This window comes from Pinus tabuliformis, chromosome X (genome assembly GCF_031772625.1).
Source record: "Pinus tabuliformis cultivar Carrire ecotype Pingquan chromosome X, CPIR1, whole genome shotgun sequence".
NCBI lineage: Eukaryota > Viridiplantae > Streptophyta > Pinopsida > Pinales > Pinaceae > Pinus > Pinus tabuliformis.
Genome location: NC_142308.1, coordinates 1,501,710,460 through 1,501,722,443, shown reverse-complemented (window position 1 = coordinate 1,501,722,443; position 11,984 = coordinate 1,501,710,460). Strand labels below are relative to the sequence as shown.

The following is an 11,984-nucleotide window of genomic DNA, read 5'->3' as shown; positions in this document are numbered from 1 at the left end:
TGGGTTGCAAAAATTGTTGCTATTGTTGTTGGAGCTGCCAGGTCAAGTAGGATCATCTGCAAGAAAAGATGAAGGTTGACTTGGTGTTGAAGAAAGTTTGTGTCAAGATCTAGAGTCTTCGAATATCTCAGGAAAACTATTAAGAATTATTGACTGAGTTTTCCCTTAGAGGGTTTTTTCCCTGGCTGTAAGCCTATATCTAGTGTGCATTGTTTTATGTGTTATTGCTTTGGTAATTGCTTGATGAACTAAAAAAAAATATAAATAAAACTAATAAGAAGTCAAGAACATCACAAGTAATTATCAAGTATAAGAAAATATTTCTGTCTTTCTGATTTTCTAACATCTAGCACATCAAGGTGGATGAGCAAGTCGCAGATATCCTCACGAAGCCTTTGGGGAAAATCAAATTCTTAACCTTTAGAGAGAGACTTGGAGTCATGAAAAGACCCTCCTATGATAGTCCCGCATGAGTTGGACACTAAGCTCTAAGAGCCCTGGGGGCTTGGGGTACTTCTTAGAGCTATGAGCGACCATAGGGTGACTGGTTCACCTTCCCCTTGTGGTGCGCTATGTACAGGGTGAGTAGTTCACCTTCCCCTGTGATACCCCGTGATGATTGAAATGTGTGTAGGTTGAGTGATTCACCTTCCCCTATGACTGCGGACACATGTATGTAGGGTGAGTGGTTCACTTTCCCCTACAATTGACATATGCATAGGATGAATGGTTCACCTTCTCCTATGGCATATGAGCAGGATGAGTGATTCATCTTCTCTTGTCAATGCCCCAACATACATCCTACTCATGGAGTCTGAGGCTCATGGGAAGTACCACACATCCATCCAATGCACTGGGAAAAGTGATTAGGGACCAGCACTATCGATGGACGCATCGTGTATTATCGTACTCCCTATGAATAGGATGCATCATGTTCAACAACTTGATCTGGAATCATGGACTGACTTTTGTCAGTGGAGAGTGGTAAGGTCTTGTGACTCACTCTTGATCACTTCTTTTCATTATTACTTCATGGTTCATAAGAGCATAGCAAACAAAGACAATACATGACAACCGGATGTCATGATGATGACAGATGATTTGGCAAGTGGAATTCTCCCTAGTTGAGAGGCACTGTTAGAATTGGCAACTAGGGCCAAATTCCACCTTGGGACAGCTCGTATGATGATTCCACCTTGGGACAGCTCGTATGATGGAGATAATTATTGCATTGGATTCCTCTTTTCGAGAGATTGTTATAAAGATCATCTCATTCGGACAAGCAGAAGTGTGATTTTGAATTTATTCTCTCACATGTACAAATTATTTAGGTCGGCCTCAACTTAATGTAAACTCAAGAAGCCCAATAGATGTGTCTCTTCACCCACAACTAAGTGTATAAATAGAAAAGACCTCACACCTCATTTGGACATCATTCACTCACACATTCTTCTCTCTTCATCAGATTGGTTTGTACAACTTGGGCATCTTCTCTCTCTCTCTCTCACGTGCGTCTAGGAGGACTGTTGACCAACGTTGACCACAAATTTAACCGAATTTCACTACATTTCTAGAGGCAGCATTTCGCTCTCTTGAGGCCACATTGATTGGCTCAAAAATCGAGGCTTTTTGGGTTGTTTGACCTACGTTGACCGCAGCGCTGACTATTGTTTGACTGAGTTTGACCAGAGTTTGTGAGATTATTTTGGGTTGACTTTGACCCTTGTTGGAGGCCTAATTGGACTACCTTTGATTGAGCTTCAAAGGAGGTGTTTTGTTGTTGATTTGACCAGCATTTACTTTCTGTTTAAGGTTGAAGTTTGGCTGCAGTTGACTGTAGAATTTGACAGGGTTGATTTGACTTTCTATTGGGCTAGTCTATTTGACTTTTGTACTCTCTCTCTTCGCTGAATTATTGAATAATAATAATAAGATTTGATCAAAGGGTTTTCCCTAGCATCCGTCACCTCTGGTGTCCTCTTGGTTGGCTTGTCTTCTGCATTTTTTTTATGTTCTATCTACATTTACTGTCAATGTGATTAATGGTTATGTGATTGCTACTCGAAATAATTGAAAATTGTTATTGGGATACTAAGAATTATTGAAGTAAATTGTGCTAAGCATAGAACATACCATTGTTAGCTAAAACTAACACCTCTGCCAAGTGATCATCCTCATTATTGTCAACTTTAGTAGACCCTCCAGGGTTTATATATCATAGGATGTGGAAGTGTTGGAGAAGATATACATTGAGCTAACTATTATCCCTTGTCTCTTCTTGGTGAAATTTGTGATCTATTCTAAAGGTTATAATGAGGGGATTTCCTGATTCTTGGGAAGGGTGCATTGGAACTCCTAGGTTAAGTAACAAGTGGTGATGGCTTTAGAAAAATGTAGTATAAACAATCAACGATTTGGCGCTTTTCTATCCAAAAAAAATTCAAGGAATTCCAAAAATTATTATCATAGAACTGCAAATCTAAGGAAAAGGAGTCTAGGGTTGTTCAGTGCATCGATGAAGCAATTGGTACTCTATACCTATATGCATAAGTTTCAACAAGGACCTATCCAACTAAAGTTGTGTGCCCTGTTGAGTGATAGATATGAGGGCGTGCTCTAAATGTTACAAACCATGACCAACAATGGCATTAAATAGCGTGTAACTTGAGGCATTCCTAGATGGACCTGATCCCAGCTTGTAAAGGATGTAAGAAGAGGTACAAGACTTACATTTGGTAGAGTCGTCTGGGTTTATAGAAACAATTTTTGACCACTTCTTACATAGTGGAGTGGTCTTGTTCACTAAGGCGCTGAGGAGATGGGGTTTCCATAAGGTTTGTGTAAAGGGAGAGACGCCACAAGGGCCAAGGGTTGGGTTGTAATTCCCAAGAAAATCCCTTTTCCCTCATTGTATTCAGGGAGCAACTATGTACATAAACATTAGAAAGGAAAATAATGATTTGAGACAACATTAGGTATCAGAAGTATTTTCATAACATGAATACCACTCTCAATCCAGCAAAATGATGGTGCTTCATATTCCGAACTAGTCAACCAGACGGAAAGATAAAAAAAAAGATGGTAAAAGACACTGCAAACCAACTATCATGATAGTTTTAGTTTTTATCAATGAGAAAGCACTATTTCCTGTAGCAGCAATTGACATACAGGTTAAGTAATCTAATCATGATTGGCACAAGCTTCTTTCCTAAAAACATGTAGAGTACCCTAGTCCAAACCTGTAGTCAACTTTGATGTCACTGCTAGGGACTTAGTTCCTCATGTTGTTGAGGAATGTAACTAATGTCGATCTTCATAGTTGTATTTGAGTCATGATGTAATTTATTTATCAAAATAAAGAAAAAGAAATTTTTACTATTAAAGCATGGTTTTCATGCTTAGGTCAAAGCTTCCATTACGAGCTTCTAGGGTTTATGTCTAGTGTCCTTGTCCATGTCATAATGTAAAGAACCCTTCTTGGGATCTATTTGTCAAGAAAAAAAAAAAAAATGTAAAACAAGTCAATTAGGCCTCCTCCACCAAGTCGGTCTCACACTGGACAAGTCGGCCTAAACAAAGGGGCAAAAACTCGTATATAAAGGCAACTACTCGACCTCATTTGTCACTCTCACTCACCAAGTTCGATTTGTATCTTTTGGGCCAGAAAAAGTGTGAATTTCAAGGAAGAATAGGAAGGCTAGCGAAAAAGGTTGTCTCTCTCAAGCACTAAAAGTCAAAATTCTCTCTCTCACACACGTGTGAATTCGTTGAGCTTTTGGAGAGTATCTTTTGGGCCAGAAAAAGTGTGAATTTCAAGGAAGAATAGGAAGGCTAGCGAAAAAGGTTGTCTCTCTCAAGCACTAAAAGTCAAAATTCTCTCTCTCACACACGTGTGAATTCGTTGAGCTTTTGGAGAGGCCGAAACTGGAGTTTTGCTGCTGGATTGAAATTCTGTTGCTGGGGGTCAAACTTATGGCGCTGGGAAGTCGAATTTCTAGATTGTTGTTGGGCTGAAGTTGTTGGATAAGAAGATACTACTAAATCATCTTGGAACGCTACCTTGGTGGACGAGAAAGGTTTGTTGGTCTAAGGTCTTGGTCCATCTCATTTTGAATTACTGAAAGAAGATCTCTTTGACTAGGTTTTCACCTATATAAGGTTTTTAGCCCTTGCTGAGTAGCTACATCTGGTGTCCTTGATCTTTGTGTTTTGGTTTTGGTAATTGCTTGATGAACAAACATAAAAGACAACATAAAAAAGTTAATAAAAATATAAATACATCACAAACAATTATCAACATAAAGAAAATATTTCTGCCTCTCCAATTTTCTAACATGTGTAACATCAAAGAGCCTTCCTCTGCAATTTATGAGATACCTTGCTCTGCAATTTATAAGATATGGAACGATTAAAGAAGTGACACCAGTACCTTTTCTTGAAGCGTCATTTGAAATAAATAATTTTATTTTTCAAACTTGATAACTGAAATACAAGTGCACGAAGACAGATCCCTAAATGCAACAAGTCATAGGATTATTTTACTTCACATTTGAATTGTTAGGATACCCCCCATATCTTACACTCGAAATTTCAAGATGGTTCAACTCAGTGGCACCTCTTGCTAAATACCCTATTCTTGTATAATGTATTATCAGTATCCAACCGAGTTGCAGAATTATTTCAAATTAACACCATCATAGATTTGTCAATTCATTTAGGCTAGGCAGGTTACTGAGAGAAGAGTGCACCAATTCCAACAAATAACAATCTAATTATAAAGACCTCGGGAATTCCAACAAATAACAATCTAATTATAAAGATCTCGGGAATTCCAACAAATAGCAATCTAATTTCAAACTTTCCAAATTGCTGATGTCTATGTAGAGCACTTGGCAATTATTGTAAAGTTATCTTCACCAGTTTTATTTCTTCCAGGTACTGTTGATGAGTTACTTACGTTTTTCCACAGACTGAAAGACTCTCAAGGGCACAGATATTCAATTAGAGAGGGTCAACTGGGAGCAGCATGCTAAAGCGAGACGTCAACTTCGAATTATATTCCAGAAGCAGTCCGGCAGCATTTATAGCCTGATCACTCGTCAAGTTACTATGTTTGTAAGGTCTGTTATATTCCAAAAGGAAGGTAAGAGCCTTCTCAGATTCCAGGACTCGGACAAATCAATATGCTGGAAATTGGTTATATGGTCAATATAACACATTGTTAAGACAACTTCTATATGAATCAACAAACTCTGTTGATCAAATATAATAAAAATGATTTCGATATATCGAATGATACAGAGATATCTACACAGATTATCAACAATCCAATTCATTTTGATGTGCAATTCTATACAAATGGTTACCATTATGTCATATAAACATAACATGAAGAAATTGAACAGAATTTTAGTCAAATAACTCTGGAAGCAGGTACATTCAATCTCTCACAGTGTTTCTAATTGGCTCCTCCAGCCTACCACTTCTAGAACTCTTAAACGCTTAATTTCTTTAATGCAATCCTGTAGAACAATAAATGAGTATGGACAACTATCCCAATAAAGCCACTGAAGATCTGACTGCCTCAGTCTCTCGGTTATGTATGCTTCTCAAATAATCACCTTCAGCCCTCAGCTGCCGCAACCTACTCATATCAGCCAAACAATTGCTGAGCTCCACAGGTTTTTGCAACAACTAGCCAGATTTCTGTGGAACCATGTCAGTTCTACACACCTAAATTATCATCTGAAAAGTGTTGGAAACAATATAGACAACCTTCCAAACTTGAAAAATTTACAGCTAGAAAGGCACCATTCTCTTGGAATAAATTTATGAACACGACATAATGGCTAGAAGCTTCAAACTCCAAACACATGCAGAAGAGTGGCGGAACACATTATCCAAAAGGTTGTCATGGCTCTTTCCCCTCCAAAACTCTGTCCAAGTCTCTGAAGTATCGCAAATTATTATACAGTAATTGTTGACTTTAAAACACTTGCGTTCTAGGTTCTGAAGACCTAGCAATCATTCCCAGCCAGAGGCAGGAACAGGAAATGAATAAGAATGTCTTTGTTTTGTTTTATAAGTACAAAGAAAGATATGATATTATTTTTGGGAAAGAAAAACGGTAACTTAATTACAAGTTCCAACCATGTGCAAGGATTCCAAAGTCCAATAAATATTCCAATATCTATCATGTTCATTGATCCATAAACGGTGAGCATATGGCCTGTCCGTTTAGTCAACAAGGATACTCTGGAATTAAATTTTGTTCTCGGCTTTTGAATGGGTTCCTTTGTTCAAATTGGGATCAAGGCCTCGGTTCAAGATCTACCCAAATTTACGATGCACTTGTGCTTCATTTGAATGTGTTAAAACATGCATCCATTTCTTTCTTTTTAACTGTGCACGCACAATGCTCTGAACAAAAAGACCTCTGTTGTATAATGAACTTTCAAAAGCTGATATGTGCAAGTCTTTGTCAATGTATTCAAGCTCCGTTATGACAGTGCCAATTCTTTGCCCATTCACACACCTAAGGACAGATATTGATGAACGGGCTTTGGATACACTAGCTTGCCTGGGGTAACGGTTCCACAGTGGATTCTCTAAGTAGACAAAGAGTACCACCACACCAAGAAAAAGTGTATCACCACAACACATCAACAATATGGGAACCTGAGACATAAGAAAGTTGTTAACTCCATTCATCAAACATCAAGTATCTACCCACCACATTCAACATGTGAAGACCACGCAGAACACCCCTTCCTAGTGACAGTGACAATATAACATCGCCATACATAGTCACTAGGATGAAACCAAGAAAAATGACACATGAAGTAGCAAGAATCCATACGTCAAGAGAAGTGACCCATCAAGCAAAATGCATGGAAGTAGCATAAAACCACTAGATGACCATCAAACATGAACATCCACCATATAAAAGTAAATCTCGCTTATCAAATATCCTAGTCAAACAATCCAATACCAAGAAGAGAAAAGGACCCACCAAGATATATACCCCCAACTCCATCTAGAAGCTCCAAAAATACCAACTACAAACAACATCAACGTAATGAAAATCACAATGCCAAACCTCATACAATATGAAGTGTAACACTTCCCACACTTTTCGGCCTCTAAACAGGAAGACTAGAAGACTAGATAAACATGAAAGATGGGGAGCATAAATATAGAAATAATTATAATCAAGATCTTGCTTTATGCGCATGAGATGACACTAATGGCCGGAGAAATATGTAGTTTGCAAGCACAACCTTTTGAGCTTTTTTGTCTTGGTCGTGGCCAAGTGGCCTATTTTGTAAACATTATTATTTGAATTTTGGACATGACTAATGTTGACCGTTGCTCACTTGCTAGATATATGCCTTATGTTTTATGTTTTATTATATGCTTAAATGTTTTATGTTTAGGCCGATAGGCCTTCCTATGCATCAACAATCGTCAACACTTTTATACTACTCCGTTGGATCAGGTGAGACACTTTCAACCGTTGATTTGAAGTGTGACTATTTTTTTCAAATATTGGTTGAGTTGCCTTACTGCTTTTTCCCATTCTTTTATGTCACTCTTGAAGATATTTTCACTGCTTTTTCCCTACGAGTTGTTGTTGCTGTTTTTCTTCGCTGCCTTTTGGCAAGCACTGTTCTTCTTCCCTGGCTTTTGGCGTTCTCACTTTCATCTCATCATTTTCTTCAATACTCTGCATTGCATTGGCTTGCCTTGTTTCTTGTTCAAGTTTATTTTCTTTGTTGCATGGCCATGCATTTTGGATTTTACAGTGTTTTATTTTCATTGTGTTTTCTCTGTTTTGAATTTAATTTATGTTTTTTTGAAAGAGTGTTTGCATGGTTTATCCCGGCGATTCTATTTTGTTGCTGTTATGTTGAGCAGAAGAATCGATAGAGATGAAATTCTTGATCCATTGGAATGAAATTCTCAAAATCTTTTATGGATAGAAGCAGGTATGCTTTGGTTTTCAACATCTATAGGTTTTACTAATAAATTTGTACAGGGAAAAGCAGCGTGCGTGGTAGATAAATGCTCAGCGACCAATTCTCTCCATCACACTAAGTTTATAGGTTGAATTGTAAGTTTATATATCACTTTTCCACTGGAATTGATGTAAGATAGAGCATATACTCTGAATATGTTATATTGGGAATCATTAAGAATGTTTGCTGGGCAGTCTGTCGTTATCAAATAAGACAGATGCCCAGCATACTTTAAGCTCATATGTTTGTATTTGTTCTGGTTTGTGTTGTGCAGGAATCTCTCTCATCTAAACCTCGGAGGAGAAATTTCCCCAGTGATTGGAAATCTAAAAAGCTCAAAGTCAATGTATGTGAATTCAGAAGTTCACTGTATAGGTTCACTATATATTACTTTTAAGCACTTTGGGTTCATTGCAATTAAACTGATAGTCTTAATGGAGCAGCTATTTATAATATATATGATGTTCATAGTTGATTCAGTGCTCTGCATGCATTGCATGCATTGACATTAAAGGAAATGGTCTCTCCCTTGCCTTTTACATTGGATTCAGCTCTTGGTTTCTCTTTTACACAGTGAGCGCTTCATGTGGCTGAATGACAACCAGTGGGGTTTTGTTGCAGTTTAAATCCTTCCTAGGCGCCTGGATGGCTCGGTTCTACACCAGGTGAACGTTTCTTTTCTGTTGACGGTCATTCATACTTTTTTTTTTTGTATTGTACAGCTCAAACTTTTCCTGTTCTCGGTCTCAGTTCTTTAATTTTTTTTTTACCATGTAGTTATATCGGTTAGGAGTGTTACAAAACGACTCATGAAAAACCCTTGAAAATCCCTTTAAAGAAATGTTCACCCCACCTATCTAGGAAAGTCTCTTTTCAAGCGTTTATCTGTCCAAACAAAAATGACTGTTCAACTACAAGTTGGTTAAAGCAGATCTCACCATATGCAACACTCGTAGTCTGGTTCAAGATGCATATATTACTTTACTACAGATAATTGTTAAGTATTATGCTGAAAACAACTGTCTTTTGAGAAGATATCTGATGCCAAACCAAGCTGCTGTGTGCGTCTAAACGTCCCTCTAGTCAAATCTACAAGTCATCATTCTCATGGTTTATATTTCGTAGAAACCGCTGACTTGATTTGATCTTCAATGTTGCTGCAGAGATGTCTCTTTAAATTATTTATATGGAGACATTCCCTTTTCAATATCGAAGTTGAAACAACTATAACAACTGTAAGTATCCTAACATTCTGCACTTGCTCGCTATTGTAAAGAATTTAGCTTAATTTGTAGATGTTTTTGTATTTTGCCCTGTCTTAGAAGGGAGTGAAAGCTCCTTTTGACACATTGATCAAATTTACAGGATTGTGAAGAATAACCAGTTAATGGGGCCTATACCTTCAACGTTGTCTCAGATTCCAAACTTGAAGAAAATGTAGGTTGGGAATACTATTTTGGATTCTACTCTCTTTGCTGCCCTTTACTTGTCAAAGAACTGCATAGGATGTGTAAACTCTGGATTCTGGAGGAGTATCATTTAACAATGCTTTTGCATTTTTTAGGGATTTTGCAAACAATCAATTAAGTGGGGAGATCCCCAAGCTTATCTATTGGAATGAAGTTTTGCAATATTTGTAAGAGTCTGGGTTCTTTATGAGTTTTCCTGGGCGTATCGTTCTCTGACTAAGCAAAATTTGTTTTTATTTTCCTGTTAAGGTTTGGAAGAAGCATTTGTGTTAAAAGTACTGTTCTTAGGTTTGCAAACTAAATTTGGTGCCCATTCTTTTTGAAATGGGCATATTGTTATCGTTTCCAGGGGGCTGCGCAACAACTTCTTAGTTGGGACTCTTTCCCCTGACATGTGTCAATTGACAAGATTGTGGTTCTTGTAAGTCACAATACTTCTGTCTTGTGGAGTAGATGCAGAATTTTTTAAAGCTTTCTTTCATCGAATTAATTCTGCATATGAAACCCATCAAAACTCGCGGTCACAGAGAATTTATCTTTAAATTTATGTATCTCGATGCAGCGTTTTCAGTGCATTAACAAATTTTACCTGAAGGATTCTTCGTGGTAGCTTAAATGTTACTAAATAGTTGATCTCTGTCATGCAGTGATGTGCGAGGCAACAACTTTTCGGGGACCATTCCTGAGAATATTGGCAACTGTACAAGCTATGCAGTTTTGTATGTTTTCTAATTTGCCTAACTGGATTTTAAATGAACAAACGGGTGTAAATGTATGGTTTGATGCAAGACTCGTGATCTCAATTACTTACTGAATTGGGGCTGGTATTCTTATCAGGGACTTGTCATACAATCAACTTACCGGAGAGATCCCCTTCAAAATTGGGTTTCTACAAGTGGCTGCTCTGTAAGTGGAGATATTTCCAGGACTGAACTGTGTTCTAGCATCAGGAATTTTGTGTTGAATAGGCAGGGATATGAGATTCTGCAAGTTGCTTAAGTAATGCAATTCATTGCATGGTATGCACTATTCAACCGACATCATTAATTTGGTTGCTTTAGTTGTCCTACCCTAATTTTAAAGTGGTTATCCTAGGTCATCACAAGGAAACAAGGTGACCGGAAGGATACCTGAAGTAATTGGTCTCATGCAGGCTCTTACTGTTCTGTAAGTACAGTGTTTTCTGGATCTCAACTTGTCCAAAATTTTCCTGTGATCGGATTAAAGTATAATCTCTTACATTTAATTGCATGGAAGCCTAAATCAATAAGAATCCATAATGATTTTGGATATTGTCAATATATTTCTTATGCAGAATCAATCAATATTCCTTCATTCATTGATAAATGTTTTGTGACCTTTGGCAAAAACTTGATTATGTGATTATGGTGTAAACTTTAGTGTACTGATACAATTAATATTTATTACAGGGATTTGAGTGATAATCATCTTTACTGGAACAATTCATCCGATTCTAGGCAACTTGACTTACACTGATAAACTGTGAGTTGCTTGCATAGTTAATGCTCGAATTGTTCCCGTCTGGGTTTGTGAAAGTCCATTACTTTTTGACTATAAAGTTCTTTTATGTTCAATTTTCAAGACGCTGATTCTCTTGTACTTTCTTTTGCACTACTCAGATATTTACACAGTAATAATCTCACGGGATCTTTTCCGCCAGAATTGGGGAACATGACAAAGCTGGGATACCTGTAAGAGATTCCGATCACATATTTTGTGATGATTGATATGTAAGAAATGGAAACTGGACGTGCATGATAAGAAATAGCTCTTTCATAGTCAACGGTTGTATGCATATGCAGGAGGCTAAATGACAATCAGTTGACTGGGCAAATTCCACCTGAGCTGGGGAATTTGGAACAGTTGTTCGAATTGTAAGTTTGTGTCCAAACCTTTTTCTAGAAAGTGGAGATAAAAATGATAGAAATATCTTGAAACCTCGCATACACTAAACATTAATCTATGATATCTTTTGGATTCTTGCTGTAAGTATTTAACATTCCAAGGTTGTATTTTTTTTAGACAGAAATCTTGCCAGAAATCAACTTGAAGGTCCGATCCCAGAGAATATTAGTTCATGTGTTGCTCTCATTTTCTTGTAAGTGATATAATCTTCAAGCCAAGTGATGAATTTGCGGAGCATAATTTCCCACTGGCTAACAATGTTAATGCTGTGCCTTCATTGTCCTTTGTCCTATAGCAATATGCATGGCAACCGTTTGAATGGAACTATTCCTTTGGAATTTCAAAAACTTAGAAGGCTAACTTATCTGTAAGTAATCCTGGGCCAGAATCTAAATTGACCTATAACATAATGAGTTGTTGAATTGCATTAAGCATATTCAATGTGACTAACGGATAACGTTGCTGCTTTTACAGAAATCTGTCCTCCAACAATATCACGGGAACAATTCGTGTAGAGCTGGGGCATATTATAAATTTAGACAGATTGTGAGTTTTAGTTATTCTTGTGTCT

At 37.4% G+C, this 11,984-nt stretch overlaps 1 protein-coding gene across 1 annotated transcript; it reads left to right on the top strand.

The window, feature by feature from the left end:
• The first annotated feature begins 8,294 nt into the window (after nucleotides 1-8,294).
• Nucleotides 8,295-11,665, top strand: LOC149145730 (receptor-like protein 31). The gene is made up of 9 exons (XM_089453215.1): nucleotides 8,295-8,683; nucleotides 9,182-9,253; nucleotides 9,384-9,455; nucleotides 9,583-9,654; nucleotides 9,837-9,908; nucleotides 10,135-10,654; nucleotides 10,918-10,990; nucleotides 11,128-11,382; nucleotides 11,535-11,665. The coding sequence occupies exons 3-6, from the start codon at nucleotides 9,406-9,408 to the stop codon at nucleotides 10,217-10,219; spliced, it is 279 nt and encodes a 92-aa protein (XP_089309341.1). The 5' UTR covers nucleotides 8,295-8,683; nucleotides 9,182-9,253; nucleotides 9,384-9,405; the 3' UTR covers nucleotides 10,220-10,654; nucleotides 10,918-10,990; nucleotides 11,128-11,382; nucleotides 11,535-11,665.
• The last annotated feature ends 319 nt before the right edge of the window (nucleotides 11,666-11,984 follow it).